General features: G+C 45.4%; 1 protein-coding gene across 26 annotated transcripts in view; it reads left to right on the plus strand.

The window, feature by feature from the left end:
* Positions 1-1,073: 1,073 nt before the first annotated feature.
* Positions 1,074-21,877, plus strand: part of Bcas3 (breast carcinoma amplified sequence 3) — a 472,949-nt gene continuing 452,145 nt past the window's right edge. For 5 of the 26 annotated variants that reach the window (XM_030245687.1, XM_030245689.1, XM_006532540.3 and 2 more), the window contains exons 1-5: positions 1,082-1,197; positions 2,852-2,939; positions 7,589-7,643; positions 13,516-13,591; positions 19,021-19,127. In XM_030245687.1, the coding sequence (XP_030101547.1) occupies positions 2,857-2,939; positions 7,589-7,643; positions 13,516-13,591; positions 19,021-19,127 (321 nt within the window). In that variant the 5' untranslated portion in view covers positions 1,082-1,197; positions 2,852-2,856. Of the gene's footprint in view, positions 1,198-2,557; positions 2,644-2,851; positions 2,940-7,588; positions 7,644-8,987; positions 9,027-13,515; positions 13,592-19,020; positions 19,128-21,877 lie in introns of all 26 variants that reach the window. The other 21 variants (XR_001779924.2, XM_011248810.3, NM_138681.4 and 18 more) reach the window with 19 other exon arrangements.

The following is a 21,877-nucleotide window of genomic DNA, read 5'->3' on the forward strand; positions in this document are numbered from 1 at the left end:
TACTTTTACGAATTCCTTGTTGGTCATACCTAGCCGCCTAGTCCACATCTAGGCAGGAGCATCATGTCCAAATTCCAGGCCCGTTTATTATTTTTAAAAGAATTATATCTTATTAAAAAAGATTTTTTGGAAGGGACAGTGTTTTCAAACTTGGTGGCACTGGACTGGCTTAGAACTTGTTATGTACACCAGTGCTGGGAATATAGGGAATATAGTGCATGTGTTACTGGAATCCCATAAAAAGAGATTTTGGTACAGGTTACTAGGTGCTCAGGGGAAAGATATATGGGAAAGCTAGGAGTGTGATTGTGGGTTTCTTTAAGCAAGAGCTCCCGGCCTACGACTACTTGAGACTCCATGAACCCTTAAGACGTATCCAATGCCATCTTGCAAAGCCCCAGGTAGTCTTCTTAGACTCTCTATGGATCCCTATATTGTGCAACAAGTTCCCCCTTCCAAAGTCTGGGGCCTCTCCATTTCCAGATGTTCACGAACATCCATTCCTATGACAGTAACCATTAAGGACTCCAACAAAATTTCTTACAGGCCCCCTTATTCAGAGCAAGACGTACTCAGCAGGGGACTGAACACGGACTGCCAGCCTAGACTCCCGGAAGGTAAACACAGCGCCGCGGGCGGGGTGGAGGGCGGGCTCGGGCAGCCTGAGTGGTCAGGTAAAAGTGATTGGCAGCTGCCACGTCCACGTGCTTTTAGCTTCAAATCAGCTGTCGCGAGAATTCGATGTAAACACACCAGTATACCTGGCTTCGGGCTCCTCGCTGGAGACTTCTGGCTGAGGTCCGCAGGTATTTGGTGCATGTAGCGTTTCCTTAAAACAGAAAATCCACCAAGGTGCCTCTTCCAGGCCCGCAGACACGCCTGCCTTTTCTCCCCTGCCGCCTGCATTCACAACCGAACCTGACCCACCCGCTTCACCCGAACTTCCATACTGTTGTGTTTTCCCTCCAGCCCCAGCGGATTGGATGGATTCTGAAGGCGGGTCCGCCTCTTTCCTACTCGCTGGTTGGCGAAGCTGACCTCCAAGGGCGGTGCCGCGCCGGGGCCAGTTTGCTCCTGGGATTGGCTGATGCGGTGGTTCCGCCGAGGCGTGGTAGGAAGTGCTAGCCGTCAATCACGAGGGAGACTCCAAACAGTGAGCCTGAAGCTGGAGAACAGCGTTTACCGGCGGAGCGGCCGGTGAGAGGGCTGGCGGGTCTTTGGCTTAGGGGAGGTTTGGAGAGGGAAAGGGACAGGCAGCATGAGGAAACAGGGCTTGACCAGCCCCAGTTGACGGGGAAAGGTGCTGAAACTGGAGGAGAGCTGGGCAAGAGGCCAGAGGGCGGCCGGGGGCAGTGGTGGTAGGGCTTTGGAGGTGAAGTGTGGAGTGTTGTTCCCGTGACTTTGGGGAGAGTGGGGCCCGAGGGGCTTTCGAGGAGCTGTTCTCAAGTGACAAGGCCTTTAAAGGACAGAGGTGGGGAGACTGGTTCGGGTAATAGAGGGTGGAATGAAGATGAGAGTACTGAGGGGTCTGGTGAAAGGTACTGCCTAAGAAAGGGGTAGCTGGACTAGTTGGGACAATGGGTTGTTTGGGTTGTATAGGAATGTGGGGATCAACAGTTTGGGGTTTTTCAAATGAGGTGGTACAGTGAACCCTTCTTAAAAGTGATGCTTTTAGGCTGTGGGCTTTCCTGAGCCTTGTAAGACATCTTTAGTTCTGTTGCCAGTCCCCCTTTAACCATAATGAAGCAGACTCTGTACTCTCCAAACCACCTCTATGATTCAGAAACTCATTAGATAGTCAAGGTCTGGGACTTACTTAGACTGTGGGAAAATCCAGAGGCTCCTTATATTATACGAGTTTATATTCCAAATTTGTTTACACGCTGGTGATTACGTTACAATAGCTGGAGGTTAAAATATTATTTAAATGTGGCTACACAGTTTTATCTGTCCTCAACAGATTTATCTGAAGGCAGAGTGGTATCCTGTTACGTGTATTTGTTCTGAGGCTCACATGGGCCATCTGGTCTTTATATGGCTGTGCCCTTAAGGTTGACTTTGAACTCCTGATCCTCCTGCCTCTGCCTCTCAGGCATGCATATGCATCACCACCTGTGACCAGCTTTTTAAATTATTATTATTATTATTATTATTATTATATTTTTAAAAATAAAATACTAAGAATCTCAGGCTTACATTGCCCTTGAACTCAAGGCAATTTCCTTGCCTCAGCCTCCTGGGAACTGGAACTGCTGGTATGTTATGTCCCACTGAGCTTTATATTTGCATTTCTTTATTTTTCTTTTTTTAAAGATTTATTTATTTTTATATATGTAAGTACACTGTCGCTGTCTTCAGATATACCAGAAGAGCGCTTCATAACCCATTACAGATGGTTGTGAGCCACCATGTGGTTGCTGGGAATTGAACTCAGGACCTGTGGAAGAGCAGTCAGTGCTCTTAACCCCTGAACCATCTCTTCAGCCCTATATTTGTTTTTCTAAGTGATCCTGTGTTATATAGTTCCCATTTAGTTCTCTGTCTCTTTTCCTCCTAGTTATAAATTATAGGAAGATTCTGCCAAAGACTGAACTGTCTTGACTTTCAGATACTGCATAGTTCAAGGTCAGCCTCAATTCCTGGGTAAGACCCTATCTTAAAAAAAGAAAAGTAACTTCCTGGGTGTGGTGGGTACACACCTATAATCCTATCAGTTGGGCTGGCAGGTCTCTGAGAGATCTAGGCCACAAGTTTCTGGGAAAATTCATGGTTTGTCACAGTTTGGCAAAGGGATATTTAATGAATAATCGTACACCTCTCCTTCTGACACTTTTCTTTTCTCTGGAAACAGGTCTCATGAATGAAACAATGGCTACAGATTCTCCTCGGAGACCCAGTCGTTGTACTGGCGGAGTCGTGGTCCGCCCTCAGGCCGTCACGTAAGCTGAAGAAAGCAGTATTCTAGAAAACAGTTCCCACTCAGAATATCTGTTTGAGCTGGGTGGTAGTAGCACATGTCTTTAGTCCCAGCACTTCGGAGCCAGAAGCAGATCTCTGAGTTTGAGGCCTGCTTGGTCTACAAAACAAGTTCTAGGCCCGCTGGGACTACATAAAGAAACCCTGTCTGAAAACAAGCAGACTCTCCTCCAAAACTCCCAGAGTGTCCATTCGGATAGTGGTTGCTTCTGTAAACACTTTGCACTTTTTGTGTATTTGGAAGGCTATAGTAGTAGTAACAAGGCTTCACAAGAAGGGAACACTCTCAGTGGGGCTGAGCTTGCCGTAAGCCTGAGGGGCTGAGTTTGATCCCTGGGTCCCACAGGTTAGGAGGAGGGGACCAATTCCAAGTTCATGGCCCATACCCCCCCCCCCATGCACCACTAAATAAGTAGATAAATAAATAAAAAATAGTATAATTTAAAAAACTTAAAAGAAGGTTTACATTTTGAGTTCATCTTTAAAGGCTAGAATTTGGATACTTGGACTCAGCAAAGACAATAGAATAATATAAGAAACAGGCAAACTGCTTTTTCTTTGGGATTTTGAGACAAGTTCCTATTTGTTTTAACAATTGTTATATAGCAGAACAGATCCTGCCTCCATCATTCAAAGCTGAGATTCCAAATATGTGCTGCCAATCCCCACTCCCAGGTTCACTCCCAGGTTTTTTTTTTTTTTTTTTTTTTTTTTTGAGACAGGTTCTTTCTATGTAGCTCTGGCTAGTCTGAAACACACTATATTGACCAGGCTGGTCTCAAGATCCCTACCTCCAATTGCTGGGATTAAAAACATACATTGCCATGTCCAACCTTTTTTTCTTGTTTTTTCCAGACAGGGTTTCTCTGCATAGCCCTGGCTGTCCTGAAACTCACTTTGTAGACCAGGCTGGCCTCGAAATCCACAGAAATCTGCCTGCCTCTGCCTCCCGAATGCTGGGATTAAAGGCGTGCACTACCACGCCCGGCTTTTTTTTTTTTTTTTTGAGAGGTGTTTTCTGTGTGGTCCTAGCTGACCTGACAATGACTTATCCCAGGCTGTCCTTGAACCAGTGGCTGTCCTGGCTTGGCCTTCCAGGTGCTCGGATTACTGACATGTGCTGTGCCTTCTGACTTTTTGTTGTTATTTGTTCATCTTGTGTTTTTCAAGGCAGCATCTCACTATGTAGCTCTGACTGTCCTAGAACTCTATGTAGACCATGCTGGCAGTGATGCCCCTGCCTCTTGCCTCCTGAGTCCTGAGGTTAAAGGCGTGGGCTATTATGCTCATCTGGCTTTTACGTTTTAACTGTTTTAGGATATAGTCCACAGTGTCTTCAAACTCACACTAGGTATCTGTCTTCTGCATCCATAGAGCTGAGGTTACAAATGCAGGTCATATCTTGTGTGTTTCAAAATTATCTTAGCAAGCAAGGGAGAGTGGCTCAGACCTGTAGTCCTAGTACTTGGGAGGCTGTGTAGTGAGTTTGAGGACATCTTGGACTAGAGAGAATGAGTTCCAGGCCAGTCTGAGCCATGCAGCAAGATGCTGCCTCAAAAAAGTTGCTTGGAGGGAATATATTTTAGATGGTTTCCTTTGGAATTTATATCTTAGGGACAGTCTTTGCAGATTAAAACATCAATGTGCACAGTGATGTCACAGTGTTGCCTTCCCCCTTCTGTATTCTCTAGAGCTGAGTTTCTTTGTGACATTTGCTGTGTTATCAAGTTAAACATGTTATTAGCTGTGAGTTAGGCTACTATTTTTATCTGCCTTTATAGGTGAGGGAAACAAAGCACAGAGGAGTTAACTTGTCATTGGGAATAGCCAGGATGGGAGCCAGGATGGATTCCAGTTAGTGGGTCTGCAGCATCTTGTATTCCCATTTAGTATTCTCTGCAACCCCACCGTATGGTGTTTACACCATAGTAATTATTTTTGTTGCATAGATGTTTTTAGGGTTAGAAAAAATAATTTTGGGTACAGCATCCTGTGTTCTTTTGAAAAATGATGCTTGAGCACCAATTTCTCACTTGTACTGGTTAGCAGGTTCTGATGTGAAAGGTAAATATGAGAGATAGGTTACTTTCCTTACGGGAGCCTATACTCTGCTTGGGGAAATAGATAAGGATGCTGTCTGAGCCTTGCTGGAGGGTGGAAGGGGATGTATGTATAAGGGTGACTTGAGGAAGCCACACAGAACTGGGAATGTGGGTGGGAGGAAGGGTGTTAGAAGAAAAGGAGCGGATGGGACGAAGGAGGAAGGATGGCATAAGACCCTGACCTGGCACAGAGGGTGGCAAGCCTTAGGAATTGGAGCTGCCTGTGACTGAGGACAAGGAGGGTGGTGATGAAGAATGTGCCTGGCAGAGTTGGCTCAGTGACTTTTTTGATTTTGTTTTTTCTTGGCCTACTTTTATAGGTCTCTAGGGCATTTTGTTTTGTTTTTAAAGGGTTTAGGAAAAATTCTTATTCTTTTCTTTTCTGAGGTAGGGCCTTGTAGCCCAGGCTGGCCTTCCTGAACCTCTGACCCCCCTGCTTCTACCTCTGAGTGCTGACCTAACAAGTGTGTATCATCACGCCTGCTTTATACAGTGCTGGGATGGACGCCTAACCTACATGCCCGACATCTAAACATTTATTTTTATTCCACATGCATTGGTGCTTTGCCTGTGTGTATGTCTGTGTGAGGGTGTAGGATCCCTCAGAGCTGGAGTTACAGATGGCTGTTACCTGCCGCCGAGCGGGGGGTGCTGGAGAAGCAGCCAGTAGAGTGCTCTTAACCTTTGAGTTCTCCCTCCAGCCCCATTTTTTTTTTTTTAAATTTGGTTCTTTGAAACAGGATCTCACTATAGCCAAGACTGGCCTGCAAAGTAATGGCTAGCCTCCCTCAGTGCTGAGATTGTAGGCATAAGCCATTACATTAAATCGAGCCCCATCCTTTTCAGTGACAATTACTCATGTCTTTCAGAAAGTTTTAGTATTTTGAGGAAGTTATTTTTCTTGCCTTACTTACATCCATATACTTACTATTTCAAGTAACTTCAAAGCTGGGGCTTTTATTTTGTGATAGTCTGTTGTCTATTTTCCTAGCTGTGATGGCTCTGGGTCCATCCCTAGGACTGCAAAAAAGGAAACAAAATATCATCATTTAGTGTCCTTAACATTATTATTATTATTATTATTATTTTGGTTTTTGAGACAGTGTTTCTCTGTAGCCCTGGCTGTCCTGGAACTCACTTTGTAGACCGGGCTGGCCTCGAACTCAGAAATCCCCCTGCCTCTGCCTCCCAAGTGCTGGGATAAAGGTGTGCGCCACCACGCCCGGCTGTATTATAATTATTTTAAGATTGACTTATTTAATGTATGTGAGTATATTGTAGCTGTCTCAGACACACCAGAAGCATCAATCCCATTACAGATGGTTGTGAGCCACCATGTGGTTGTTAGGAGTTGAACTCAGGACTTCTAGAAGAACAGTCAGTGCTCTTAACCGCTGAGCCATCTCTGCAGCCCAACATGATTATTTCCTTCCCCTTGCCTGCCTGCCTGCCTGCCTGCCTGCCTGCCTGCCTGCCTGCCTGCCTCCCCCTCCGTCCCCCAATGCTGGATGTTAGGCCTAAGGTCTCATACACGTCTCTATCATCTTATGCTTTCCTTTTTTTTTTTTTTTTTTTTTTTTGGAGGCAGGGTCCTGGCTGTCCAGTAGCTTACACTATAGACCAGGCTACTTTGAACTCACAGAAATCTGCCAAATCTGCCTGCTTCTGCCTCCCCAGGGCTGGGATTAGCGGCATGTGTTATCATAACCTGACTTTTTGTTTTTGATACAAGGTTTAGTTATATAGGCCAGGCTAGCCTGGAACTCATGATCCTCGTGTGTCAGCTTTCCAAGTGCTAGGGTTACAGCACCTGACATGCTACCCGTCCTTTCCTGCTGGCCTCCTGTTTTGAGACAGGCTTATACTATCCTGGACCTACCTGAGTCTGCTGCAGGGGCTGACGGGTGAGCTCTAGGGACCCTCCTGTCTCTCCTCCAGTCTAGGATTCTATGCCTGCACCACCTTGCCAACTGAGGATTTGAACAGGTCTAAGCGCAGTAAGCCATCTCCCCAGCTGCTCTAAGATGTTGGGCTTTTGAGCTCTAATGTCTGCATCTATAGGACAGTGCTCTTAACCTTTGCACATTCACTTTGCCACACAGAGGTAAGGGACAAGGTTCATAGCCAATTTAAAGAGAGGCCAGGACATTCCGAGTTAGCAAGTTTACTCTCTCTGGCTGGGGCATCATCATCCAGCCCTGCTTTAGTTGGGTCTTCTGCCACCAGTCCTCCACAGTTCCCTGTAGTCAAGCCTTTAGCAAGAGGTGTTTTATGTAGATAGAATGTGTGCAGACTGGTGGATGAGACAATGGGTGAGCAAGCTCACAGGATGAGAGCTGGCCTTGTGTCTTTTATTTTTCCTGATGAAGTTATTCTTGGTTCTCCCTCCCAGCCTATACATAAGATCGTCTGCATCTTCCCCATCATTTTTCTGTGATAGTGAGTTGATTAGACTTTGTAGGCTGTGCTTCTCTCCTTCTGACAGTTTTTGTCTGTCTGTCCTTTGCCAGGGAGCAGTCCTACATGGAGAGCGTCGTGACTTTTCTGCAGGATGTTGTGCCACAGGTAAGCAGGTGTGAGCACAGAAATGGTTGCTTCACATTTGGGTCAGGAAGCACTGGAGTCTTGGTTCCTACGCTTGACTAAGGGTGAGTGGTTTTGGGAGTTTTGTTTTGGCTGAGGGCCAGTAGTGTGGAGCTGTGCTGTGGTTGTGAGATGTGACTCACTTTCCTGGCAGTGCTAGGAATCAAACCCATGGCTTTGTAGGTTCTGGTCACACACCTCTCCAGTGGGTGACCTCATAACCCTTTCCATTTCCTAAATAGTGTTCCAGTGTAAGATAAGAGACTCTGGGGCTTGGAACGAAGCTCACGATAGGCCATTTTCCCATGATACTTTTTTTTTTTTTTTGGTTTCGAGACAGGATTTCTCTGTATAGCCTGGAACTCACTTTGTAGCCCAGGCTGGCCTCGAACTCAGAAATCTGCCTGCCTCAGCCTCCCGAGTGCTGGGATTAAAGGTGTGTGCCACCACGCCCGGCTACTTGTGTGATACTCTTTTAAAGACAGCAAGTAGCCTCAAAGGAATCTAGTGTATTCCGTAGTATGTAGTATATAGTAACGCCCACATTTAATTCACCTAAGTGTTATTTGACTTGCCTGTACGGCACCTGTATTGTAGGAGGTGTTTGCTGTGGGACACGGGTGGGCAATGCTGTTCTGGTGGGACTTAAAGGCAAGCTTGCTTATTTTATTCCAAGAGGATGACGGTCCTCCCTGACAGACAGTCCTCCCTGACTGCCACAGCGCCTGCACCTGAGCTGCTTGAAGAGGACCTTTCATGGACCCTTATACCAGTTTTACAGGAATATCCCAGAAAGGCCCAAAGTCTAGAGTTTTCCTTTTGTTTGCAAAATGTATTCTTCAAGTGAGGACTGTCAGTACTGCTTTATTATATTTAGTTAATTTGAATGAAAATAAGCCCCAGTATTGAGGTCTGTGGTGCATGTGAGGAAAAGTGCTCCCCTTTCCCAAGGCACTTGCTTAGTAAGTCAAATTGCTTGAACCAGGCAGAGATTATTCATAGCAACAAAGCAGCACTGTTGCCATGTAGCTAGCGCACACGGAATGTTGGATTGGTGAGGGGATGCAGAGAGAAGGGAGGGACTTTGGAAGCACTGTAGAAACATTGCTAGTGGCAGTGAGGGAACGGGGCAGCTGGTCAGCGTGCCAGTGGAGGGTCTGGTGCCTGCGGTGGCCAGGCTGAGGGGCAGGGCGGGTAGTGGGGCTGGTGAGCCCTGGCGTGAGGCTCAGATCACAGAAAGTGACTGAATTTATTTATTTTTACATTTTGTTTGGTATTTCTACAGCATTTATGAAACATTTGTCACATTTATCAAATATTATACAGGTGTCTTATGTGTGGTCAAGAGCCCTGTGTAACAAGGAGGTAGGTTTATTATGTTTTTGGCTGGAGGGGACATGCTGTGATCAGAATCTTTGAGGATTCTTTCCTTGTGTGAGCGGTTGGAATGGAACAGGAACAGAGAAAATAGGAAGCTGAGCCGATGGAGAAAATGACAAAAATTCTAGGTTTTCTGAACATAATATGTTAGGAAGGAGATGCTGTGAAGCTGGCTGTAAAAATGTGGCTCATTGCACTATGAAAGGAAACTCTAAGACATTGATCTAACAATTACAATGTCCAGCCAGAAATTCTGTTGTTTGTGTTCTGTCCATGTTGAAGGTGAAACTTGAGCAGATAGCATTTACCTGGGCTTTCAGGCCAGGCCCTGGGCTGAGGTGAAGAGTCTCAGTCTGTTCTTTTGTGCTTTCCTCTCAAGCTAAGGATTTTCTTCTTTTTAAAGATTTACTTATTTATTTATTTCATATATGCGAGTACACTGTCGCTGTCTTCAGACACACCAGAATAGGCCATCAGACCCCATCACAGACAGTTGTGAGCCACCATGTGGTTGCTGGGAATTGAACCTAGGATCTCTGGAAGATCAATCACTGCTCTTAACTGCTGAGCCATCTCTCCAGCCCTAAAGCTAAGTTTTCCCAGCAAGCTACTTAGCACTCTGTATAAAGGAACCAGCGTGGTTGTTGCTTCCTCCACACGGGTCTCCGTAGAATGAATACAAGGCCACATAGAAGCGCTATAGTAAAAGGATAAAGTGCCTGGTTACACCCTTGTAACACCGAGGGAAGGAAATCAGTTCATTTGAGCCTGGAGGCTGGGTGTGGGTCACATGCCTTTTGTTTTTGTACTTGGGGAGGCTCAGACACCATGACCAAGAGTTTAAGGCTAGCCTGGCATTAGTAACACACGCCTTTAATCCCAGCACTTGGGAGGCAGAGGAAGGCGGATTTTTGAGTTGGAGGCCTGGCCGGTCTACAGAGTGAGTTCTCAGACATCCAGGACTACACAGAGAAACAAAGTTTAAGGCTAGCCTGGGCTGCATCGTGAGAGAAACTAGACAACCAGGTCTAATGAATCAGATGTTGTTTGAATTGAGGAGTAAGGAAGACCATACTGCAGCCTTGGTGAATTTGGGTAGGAAATAGGGACAGTATGGTTGTTTCAGGCTCAGCGTGACTTAGTGTCTGAAGAGCAGGGCCCTAGTGTGGATGGCTTTCCATCGCAGGTGGGTGTGTTCCTAGTGCTGGGCAAGTCATTGCGCCTTCTTCCAACTCACTGTCCTAGTTTGTCCGACAGCTCATTGTGTTCACTGTGGGCTTGTGTGAGGTTTAAAGGAAGCTATGTACATATAGGATAAAAGAAATCAAAACAAATATTAAGTTGTTTCTCTTCGAGGGAGCCTCAGGAGACTGAGGATCCAAGCCGGAGATGTAGGTTTATGGTTTTATGTAAGTGGCTGCAGCAGTCAGATGAGCCCAATCCAGAGAGCCCTCTCCCCTCTCTCCCACTTTCTCCCCTCTCCCCACTTCTGCTTCATTTCCCCCCTTTCCTTCTCCTCCCTCCCCCTCCCTTCCTCTCTCTCTTCTGTTTCTAACATAGAGTCTTTGTATTCCCTGCTGGCTTCAAATTCTTAGCCCTTCCCCACTTAGCCTCCTAGAGGCTTGGTTACAGGATCTGAGCATCACAGTTTTTTTTTTTTTTTTTTTACATGTATATATCGTGTGTTTATGCTTGGGTCTGCAGGGAGCTCAGAGGGCATGCAGAGAGGGTAGAAAAGAACTTTCAGGGTTTTTTTTTTCTCCTTCCACCAGTGTGTCCCAAGGATCCAGGTGAACAATCTTATTGTCCCTTGAACACTAATACTTAGGTTTTTTTTTGGTGAGATTTTAAAATTTATTTATTTTGAGAAAGGGTCTCACTCTGTTGACCAGCCTGGCCTCCACCTCCAGAATACTGGGGAGTAAAGGCAGAGTCTAGAAAGTCCTTTGCATGTGCAGATGTCCTGTACAGAGGGCAGCGTGTTACTAGATACTAGCTCCGTTGTCACCACTCATGGAGTTGTGTTGCTTACTACGAGGAGCCCTTTGCTGTGCCCTTTGATCTGCTCATTTCAGTTAGGAATACTTATTTTAAATGCAATTCAGAGATGTGCTAAACTTTTACTTCTGTGTGTAATAAAATTTTTCATATTTTCAATGTAAAATTGTGGCCAGCCAAATGTCAGTGAGCAGTAGCCTTGACTCAGACTGTCAAGTGTCTGCTGCAGGTTCCTTTATCCACTGACCTATATCCCTGGCCTCTTTTTACTTTACTTGAACGAACTCTGTAGCCTTAACTTTGGGATCTATTTGTCTCAGTCTTGTAAGCATCTGGGTTTACAGGCCTGCACAACCAGGCCTGACTGTCGCTGTGTATTCCAGTGGCCCCGAACTCTCAGTCCTTCCTCTCGAGAATCGTGAGCCACTACACCCTTGCTTAGTTCTAGTGTCTCAGTGGTAGGCATTACACTAGGCCTTACACACCGAGGTCATTCTCTTCCCGAGCCACACCCCTCCCCTCAGCTGAAGACTGGTGTCCTAGTGTCCTAGTGTCCTAGTGTCCTAGTGTCCTAGTGTGTTCTCTGTTGCTGTGGCGGAGGCAGCCTGGGGAGGAAAGGTTTACTTGACTCACAGGTTGAAGTCTACCATCGAGGGAAGCCAAGGCTGGAAACTGCAGGCAGAAGCTGTGGAGGAAGGCTGCTCACTGGCTTGCTTCCTGGCTTCCGTTCAGCTACCTTTCTTAACAGTCCAGTCTCATCTGCTCACAGTGGGCCGGACCCGATTACCTCAATTAGTAATCAAGAAACTGCTTCTCAGGCAAGCTCACTGGGCGGTCTCACAGGGCAATTGCTCAGCTGAAGTTCCCTTTTCCCAGGTGTCAAGATGACAACCACAGCTGTGCCTGGAATCCCATCACTGGGAACCTAAGGCAGGAGGCCTTCAAATTTGTTTCAGCCTGAGCTCCAAACCTAATTATCTGGGGAGATAGCTCATTTGGTAAAGTGCTTGTCATGCAAGCATGAAAACCTGAGTTTGGCCCAGGACCCACATTAAAAGGACAGGCACATGGCAGGCTTGGGGGCAAGCACTTTAGACCCAGCATGGGGAAGTGAAGACAGAGGATGGCCTATCCTTCCCTGATTTGTGAGCTCCAGCTTAGTGAGAGGCCCTGTACCTAAAATCAAATAAGGCGCCTCCTGAGGAAGACCAACACACACCTGCATGCACAAACACACAGGGACCTAGCATAACTGCACCCCGGAACACCGAACAAGCAGCTGAAAGAAAGAGTCAGATGCAGATATTTGCACCCAACCAATGGACAGAAGCAGCTGACCCCTGTTGTTGAATTAGGGAAGGCTGAAAGGTCAGGTGGGGTGGGGGTGGGGGCATTCATGTAGTGACAAGGGGGGTGGGGAGGAGGTGGAACAGTGGGAGGTGGATGGGGTGGGGTGGGGGATAAAATATGATGGAGTGTAAAATTGATTAATTATTTAAATTTTTTTTAAAGAACTCAAATAAGGTGGCTCTTGAGGAAGACAAACGCACACCCACATGCACAGACACACAGTTTATTTTTTTGTACTAGGGATCAACCTAGGGTCTTGTTCATTTCTGGCAAGTTTTCTTTTTGTTTTTTGTTTTGTTTTTCGAAACGGTTTCTCTCTGTAGCCCTGGCTGTCCTGGAACTAACTCTGTAGACCAGGCTGGCCTTGAACCCAGAAATCCTCCTGCCTCTGCCTCCCAAGTGCTGGATTAAAGGTGTGTGCCACCACTGCCCAGCTTCCTCTATATGATCTTAATGTGTGTGTGTGTGTATGTGTGTGTGTTTTGAGACAGAGTTTCTGTGCAGCCCAGAATGATCTTGAACTTGTTTGCTCCTCGTGTCTCCTCGCTTCCAGCCCTGGTTTTATGTAGCACCAGGAGTCAAGCCCAGGGCTTCCTGGAAGATAGATAAGCACCTACTGAGCTACATCTCCAGCCCTCCTGAGCGTTGTAAATGGGAATGTGCTTTTTGTGGAGAGATGAGTTCTTTTGTACACTGATGGTTATTGATACCACTCTATCCATGAATGCTTATCCTCCTGATTCTAGCAGTCTTACAAGAATTAACTGCTTCTTTGGGTGTGAAAGCCAGGTAGCTGACTAAAAAAGCCATATTCTTGAGAAGTGTAGGTGTTGGGTAGAGTTTGGTTACTCTGTAAGCCTTATTGATGAGAAGAGATGGTAATGGATGGCTTATTATGATCAGTGTATTTAGGCATCTGTGATTCTGTGGAGGTTAAGAACTTGCCTTTGATATTATTCCTGGACAGGCATTCTTGGAGTAATGACATTCCACACTGTGCTGGTCAGCAGCAGGGAGGGACAGAGAGGGATAGAATTAGTTGCGTTGGTGTCATCTTTTGCTTTGAACTTCTGTGGTTTTAGAGTTGTACTGTATTTTAATGAAAACATTTCTGTTTAATTTGCAGGCTTACAGTGGGTCTCCCCTAACAGAAGAAAAGGAGAAGATAGTCTGGGTCAGATTTGAGAATGCAGATCTGAACGGTATGACTAACTTTTCTGGGATGTGTATATTAAATGCTCTTTTGGGGCTGACCTGATTTTAGAAAGGGAACCCCAAGTTCAGTCAGGCTATTTTGCTTATACTAAATAAATTCATCTTTGGCTGGGAATAGTAGCACATGCTTATCATCTCAGGGCTCACAGGCGGAGGTAGGAGGATCCCTAGTTGGAGGTGAGTCTGGGGCATAGTAAGACCCGTCTGGAAACCAGCCGTGCTGTTGTGTATAACCATTGCAGTCGGTGGTCATCAGTCTTAGAGCATTTTCATCTGGGGAATAAACTAGATTTCTTTCTCTCTCTCTCTCTCTCTTTTTTTCCGAGACAGTGGAACTCAATTTGTAGACCAGGCTGGCCTCGAACTCAGAAATCCGCCTGCCTCTGCCTCCCGAGTGCTGGGATTAAAGGCATGCACCACCACACCCGGCCCAAACTAGATTTCTTAAAGTGTGTTCTGGATCCTCATGCCCAGTCCTTCTAACCACCATCCTATTTTCTTCTTTAAAGAAAGTTATTTTGTGTGGATGTGTGCTTTCCTTCATGTGTGTCTGTGCACCATGGAGGCTAGAAGAGGGAGTGTGATCCCCTCTAAGTAGAGTGACAGATGTTGTCAGCCACCAAGTGAATGCTGGAAATAAGACCTCAGTTCCCTGAAAGAGCAGCCTGTCCTATTAGACCCTGAGCCATCTCTCCAGCCCTTCTACTTTCGTTATGACTGACTTATGTAGGCATCTCATAGAAATGGTTTCATGTTCGCTGTTTACCCACAATGGAGCATATGTCAGAATGTCCTTGCTTCTTTTTAAAGGTTGACTAATATCCCACTGTGTGCATGCCACCATCCACTTACTATAGTAAACTGGGATTGCTCAGGATAATATTAGACTCCTGACCTCAAACAAACAAGTCTTTTTCCCCGGCCTCCTCAGAAACCTGAGTTATGTGCCGTTTTTTTAAAAACTGTTGGTCAGTGAACCAAGAGCAGTGTGCATGCTGTGTAGTGGACCATACTGAGCTGTGTGTGCTGTGTAGTGGACCACACTGAGCTGTGCCCTAGAATTCCTTTTACTTCTTCATTTTTTGAGGCAGGGTGTCATATGGATCAGCCTGGGTTTGGCCTCCTGCTCTTCATGCCTCTATTTCCCAAGTACTGAATTTGCTGGTTGGCTTGGGACTCAGTATGTAGTGCGTTCTGGCCAGTAAGTCACAGAGTTTCACCTAACTGTACTTCTCTGTACAGGAAGTAAACATGTGTTCCAAGTGGACAAACTGTTTTTGAGACAGGTGTGGTCCAGACAGACTATCCTGAAACTTGAGTAAAGTAGTTGATGACCTTGAACTTTTGATTCTTCTGCCCCCTTTTTGGGGTGCAAGGAATGGATGTTAGACGTCTGTGTGCCAGCCAAGCATTTAACAACTGAGGTACATCTTCAGCACTGGACTGATTTTTCATTTTGAGGAAAGGACTCACTAAATTGACCATTGGCCATAACTCACATTGTAGTCCGGGCTGGCCTTTAACCTGCTACAGTCATCCATCCTCAGTCCCCCGAGCAGCTAGTGGGATATGCTTGTTCACAAGGCTCCCTCCAGCTTGTAATTATGTGAATAGCCATTGGTGTCTGTGTCAAGACTGTTTCTGTCTGGCTTATAACTAGAAGGGAAATTGCTGGAATCCATGTGGTAATTCCAATGTTAATTCTTAAAGGAACCACTATGCTATAGTGCCTTTCCAGTATAATAGGTTCCTAATGGCAATGCACAAGGGTATTTTCTTGACATTGGTGATTGAATCTCCAGGTCATTAAGTAAGAGAGGCACAGTCTGGTGTGTAACTGCCCTGCACTGCTAGCTCCTCAGATTTCAGTACATTCTGCATGTACCATTTTATTTATTTATTTTAAATGACTTATTTATTTTATATACATTGCTATTCTTGTATGTGTGTATGAGGATGTCAGATCCCCTGGAACTGGTGTTACACACAGTTGGGAGCTGTCATGTGGGTGCTGGGAATTGAACCTGGGTCCTTTGGAAAAGCAGCCAGTACCCCCTCACATGTGTTGTTTTATAATGAAGCCATCTTACAGGGTTTGAGCTGTAGTTTTGATTTGTTTCCTTTGTGAACAATACCGAGTGCATACTGCTTACTTGTATGCAGAGCACCTTCTCTTAGTGTGGCATTGCTCTCCAAGGTTTCAGCTACCAATGTCTAAAGGTATTCAGTAGCATATTCCTGAAACAAAAAGTGTAGCCTTTACAATTGTGTGCTGGTCTGAGTAGGCTGATGGAATCTTGTGCCGTCCTGCCCCAGCCTTTTCTCTTCTGCCTGAGCTGTGAGTCACCCTTTGTCTCCATATCCACGCTGCTTGCCTCAGCCTGTTAGTCACACAGTAGCTTCCTGGTGCTCTGATCCCTGTGGAGCACTGCAGGGCTGGAGTTCAAGTAACCTTGGGGTCTGTAGAGGGAGGGTAGTGTGCTGCTGCTCTCAGCTGCCAAGCAGGGCCTTTAATCCCAGAGGGAGGCAGAGGCAGGGGAATTTCTGAGTTCGAGGCCAGCCTGGTCTACAGAGTGAGTTCCAGGACAGCCAGAGATACACAGAGAAACCCTGTCTCGAAAAACAAAAAATAACAAACAAACAAAACAAAGAATGAAATTCTTAAAATTCCCATGAAATTCTGCTGAATTGTTCTAAATTTGCCCTAACACCTCAAGCTGCATAGTTGTGACACGGTGACATGCTCTCACAGACATTCAGTCACCGGTTTGGTGCTGAGCTTGGCTACATCAAAGGAGATGTCTAATGGATGTCTTTAGAGAAATGTCTGTGCAGGCCCTGTGTGAGGATTTTGGATTGCCCTCCTTTTCACTTTTTACAAAAGGTTTTCTTTAGATTTATGTGTATGAGTGTTGCCTGAATCTCTGTTCCTACAGCACTAATGGGCAAGGCCAAGTGGCCAGAAGAGGGCATCGGATCCACTGGGGCTGGAGTTACAAAAGGTTGTGAGCTGCCATGTGGGGGCTGACATGTGGGCAGTCATTGCCCCTAGCAGCTGAATCAGCAAGCTCGGCAGGTCCTCTGGAATGGAGTTACAGCCCTGAGTTGAGTGGCTTTTTTTTTTTTTTTTTTTTTTTTTTTCCAGACAGGGTTTCTCTGTGTAGCCCTGGCTGTTCTGGAACTCACTTTGTAGACCAGGCAGGCTTCGAACTCAGAAATCCTCCTGCCTCTGCCTCCCAAGTGCTGGGATTAAATGCGTGAGCCACCACTGCCTGGCCTGATCTGAGTTTTTGGAAGGACATTGTGGTTTTAATTTCTCTTTGTCATGCTGGTCTACTGTATTTTTTCCTTGTAGTTTTGTCTTGTTTTTATTTTATTAATATTTATAAGAGATACAATTAAAGGTTTCAGTAGGATTTATTTCTCCATTCATAAAGTAAAAAATGTTCAGGTGGCCAGAACAGAGACTAGAAAGGTGGGAAGACATCACAAGTGAATTACTCCTGTATGTAACTCTCTGAAGTGTGGAGGTCAGAGAACAACTTCCACCATGTTGGTCAAACCCAGGTCTTTAGGCTTGGCAGCTAGTGCCCTTCTCCTACCTAGCCGCCTCACTGGCCCCTCCCCTCAATGGGGACAGATCCAAAATAACATACTTGGACCTGGGAACTGAATACAGACCCTGAGGTGGCTTTGTATCAGCTACCAGTTCACCACATCCTTAGCCCACAGAGTGGTGGCACTCCAGGATTGCCTTCCTGGGCTTAGCTTGCATTTCGGTGTTTAATAAGGAGTCAATGAAAGGAAGAATTTGGCTGTTATCTCCTTCAACTTGGCTTTTAGCTTGATTGTTAGCAGTTAGAGCAGAGCGTCCATCCATTGTTAGCCAGCACAGGCAACTGGGGTTGGTCATTGTCATCAGTGAGGCTTCTCTTGGTTAGCTAATTCTAGGCAGGTCATTCCTTCCCTAAGGGCTCCAGGAGAAGGGAGTGAGCAGCTGGACAAGTTCTTCCCTCTCTGCTTCCTGCCAAGGTCAGATGTGAGCAGCTGCTTGATCTCCTGCCTCCATCCACTATTCCTTGAACTGGGAACTATAGCCCCTTTCTCCTGTTGTCATAGAATTTATCAGACCAACAGGAAAGTAACATGAGACAAAGGATGTTTTTCAGCTACACAGCAAGTTTCAGGCCAGCCTGAGTTAGACTTTGTCTCAAAAGAACAGGAAAACAAACAAAATTTAGTGTTTTTGAAAAGTACATTGTTAACCCAGAGTAGTGGTCCACGCCTTTAATCCCAGCATTGCAGGGAAGCAGAAGGGTCTGTGAGTTCCAGGCCAGCCTGCTTTACATAGGGGCCTCCAGAACACCCAGGGCTACAGGAGAAACACCCCTCTCTCCAACTAAAAACCAAAACCCAAAACATTCTGTTGCTACCTGAATGTTCAGAAGTCTTTCATTACTATTGTCTTTTGCCTGGCTTCTTTGCCTAGTGTGTCTGTGTGAGTCCTCTGTACAGTGTAGTCTGTAGAAATTCATTACTTTTCTTTGATGGAATTCCATTTTATCTATGTATCATGGTCCAACTATTATTCCTTTGGTGAATGTTGGTATTGTTTTCATCTTTTGGCTGTTTACAAATAATGCTACTATGAATCAACCTGTGCACCTTATCCCAAAGCTAGCCTATGCAATTTGGGTATCTTTCTCACACCCAAAAAGGAAAAAGCACGTTGGGGTTACAGTTGAGCATTTGCACGTTTGCCTAGCACATGTGAGGGTTCAATCTCCAGTGCTACAAAATGTAGAACCAAACCAAGAGTCATGGTGTAGCTAGTGTGGCTTAGAATTTGCTATGTAGTCCAGGTTGGCTCTGGTGATCTTCCTGCTTCAGCCTCCTTACCTGCTTGACTTGTAGGCCAGAGATGTCATTTTGGCCTCTGAACTTTTTAAAAAATTAAAGAAAAGTGTTTTTTTTTTTTAAAGATTTATTTATTATTGTATGTAAGCACACTGTAGCTGTCTTCAGACACACCAGAAGAGGGAGTCAGATCTTGTTACGGATGGTTGTGAGCCACCATGTGGTTGCTGGGACTTGAACTCTGGACCTTCGGAAGAGCAGTCAGGTGCTCTTACCTGCTGAGCCATCTCACCAGCCCTAAAGAAAAGTGTTATGTGTAGCTTTGTCAGTGCATGTGCATTGCCCCAGACCTCAGAGGCTTTGGATGCTCTGCGGGTGCAGTTACTGGCTGACTGATGTCGGTGCTGGGACCCCAACTCTGGAAGAGCAGCATGTGCTCTTAACCACTGTGCCGTGCTTTCTATTCTCTTAACCCAAGCTAAACATTAATAGGGCTAAAAAGTAGTTTTCTTGGTTCATGCTGTCTTTTTATTTTGTTTCTTTGTTAATCCTAATGCAGACACATCACGGAATCTAGAATTTCATGAACTGCATAGCACTGGAAATGAGCCTCCTCTGCTGGTTATGATCGGCTACAGTGACGGAATGCAGGTCTGGGGCATCCCTGTGAGTATACAGAAGGGGCAACCTGACTGCCCAGCATACGCTCTGCAGATGTGTTTATACACTACTACTATGACTACTATTGTTATTATTATTGTTATGTTTTTTGAGACAGGGTTTCTCTTTGTAGCCCTGGCTGTCCTGGAACTCCCTATGTAGACCAGGCTGGCCTTAAACTCACAGAGACCCGCCTGTTTCTGCCTCCTCAGTGCTGGGGTTAGTAATCTTTACACATTATTAAGGCCTTATTGAGAGTTAGGTAGAATGAGAGGCAAGTAGCAGCAGTTGTGGGATTCATGGTACATGCAGGCCTCAGTTTTATTCAATGTGATCCTGTTCAATGGGGTTGTTTCTCTGTTTTCTAATTTATAGGGGAGTAAACCGAGATTTGGGAGAAAAGTTGTTTTTTTGTTTTTTTTGTTTTTTTGAGACAGCATTTCTCTTTGTAGCCTTGGCTATCCTGGACTCTGTAAGGCAGGCTATATTCAAACTCACAGAGATTCAATTGCCTTTGCCTCTGAGTGCTGGGATTAAAGGCATGTGCAACCATAGCAAATGTTAACAATATATCAATTGTTTTGTGTATGTTAAAGAATCTACTGGGACCAATAAGATGGCTCAGCAGGTAAAGTTGTTGTTAAGCCTCACAACTTTTTGTTTTGTTTTGTTTTGTTTTGTTTTGTTTTGTTTTTTGAGTCAGGCTTTCTCTGTGTAGCCCTGGCTGTCCTGGAACTCACTCTGTAGACCTGGCTGGCCTCGAACTCAGAAATCCACCTGCCTCTACCTCCTAAGTACTGGGATTAAAGGCGTGCACCACCACTGCCTGGCAAGCCTCGAAACTTGAGTGCAGCCCCTGCCCTAATCCCTACAGAAGAGTTAGTTAACTCCTGAGAGTTGTCCTCTGACAATTTTACAATGTGACGTGCACATGCTAGCACACATGCACGCCTGCCTTCAAGCATAGACAAATAAAAATAATGAAGACAGTTTAAAAGAAAGAGCCCCACATAGTGTTCTATGCCTTTAATCCCAGGCAGAGTCAAGAGGATCTCTTTGGGTTCAAGGCAAGCCTGGGCTACATATTTCCTGGACAGCTAGGGCTACACAGAGAAACCCTGTCTCAAAAGAAATATAAATAAATGATTAAGGAAATACCACCCCTCAAAGTAGAAACCTGATTCCTGGAGGTAGGAGGAGCAGAGGTCAGCAGCAAATGGCAGCACAGCAGTCTTACTCTGTTACCACTTGAATTTTTACCAAGTGAATTAAAATAAAACTTTTGGGGGTTGGACAGATGGCTTAGCAGTTAAGAGCACAGGCTGCTCTTCCAGAGGACCTGGGTTCCAGCACCCACATGGCAGTTTGCAACCATCTGTAACTCCAGTTCCAGGGACCCTGACATTCTCTTCTGGCCTCTGAGGGCACCAGGCACACATCTAGTGTGCAGATAAGCATGCATGCAAGCAAATATTCATATATGGGAAGTAATGATCTTTAAATTTAAATCACTTACTTGTTTTGTGGGGTCTTTGTCTGGATTTTATGTGCAGGAATGAAAACGCTCACTGTCACTGTCTGAGAGGTTCGATGTTTATTTCATATGTTGCTGTTCATGAGCTGTTTGATGGACTTTGACATTTGTATCTCTTATTCTGATTTTTAAAAATTAACAGTGTTTTTGAATAGTACAAATACTATAAATGTCTATAAATTTGATATTAAAGTGTTGTAATATGGGGCTAGATGTTACAGGTTGTAATCCCAGTTACTTACTAGTCTGAGGCAGATGGATGGTAAATTCAGGGACTACCTAAGCAGCTTAGTGAGATAGTGTCTCAAAAAACAACACAGTGTTGTAATGAACTTGAAGATGTGTGTGTGTGTGTGTGTGTGTGTGTGTGTGTGTTTGCCTTTCTGTCTACCTATCTATATATAGGTTTGGTATTTTGAGACTACCTTTGCGATGCTGATTATCTTGGCAGTCTTGTTGAGGCTCACCTGGCTCAGGCTTGTGGGTGCTCTTTCTGTCTTTGCTTGGAGTTCTGTATCTCTAATGTGGGCCACTCAGCCTGGCTCTGAAACTATATATATATATATATTTTATTTTTCTCGAGACAGGGTTTCTCTGTATAGCCCTGGCTGTCCTGGAATTCACTTTGTAGACCAGGCTAGCCTCAAACTCAGAAATCTGCCTGCCTCTGCCTCCTGAGTGCTGGGATTAAAGGCGTGTGCCACCACGCCTGGCTCCCGAAACTATATTTTATGCCTGCATATTTTTGTAGAAATGTCCCTTCTCATCTTTGAAATAGGATTTTATTGTGACTCTTAGGTTGGCTTTGAACTCACAGCAGTCCTGCTCAGCCACCTCAGTGCTTTGGTCACTGCTCTGCAAACACATTGACCTGCTTTGCTTGGGTAAATTCTGTATGTGGAGTTGCTGCCTCAATGCTGCATGCATTTGTGGCTTAGACTTTATTTGCTTTTTTGTTTTTCACTTTTGTGCAGGGTGCCTGCTGTGTGTGGGTCTGTGTTCTTGGAGGGTAGAAAATGGTGTTGGAGCCATTGGAGCTGGTGTTCCGGGTGGTTGTGAGCTGCCCAGAAGGGTGCCTGTACTTGAACTTGGGTCCTGGAGGAATATCCAAGTAGCCAGTACTCTTAACCTGAGCTGTCCCTCCCTCCAGCCCTACCAGGAAGACATATTTATATTTTTGTTGTTGCTTTTTATGATGCGAGGGTTGTACTTGGATGCGGGG

The sequence above is a fragment of the Mus musculus genome, chromosome 11 (genome assembly GCF_000001635.26).
Source record: "Mus musculus strain C57BL/6J chromosome 11, GRCm38.p6 C57BL/6J".
Taxonomy (NCBI): Eukaryota; Metazoa; Chordata; class Mammalia; order Rodentia; family Muridae; genus Mus; species Mus musculus.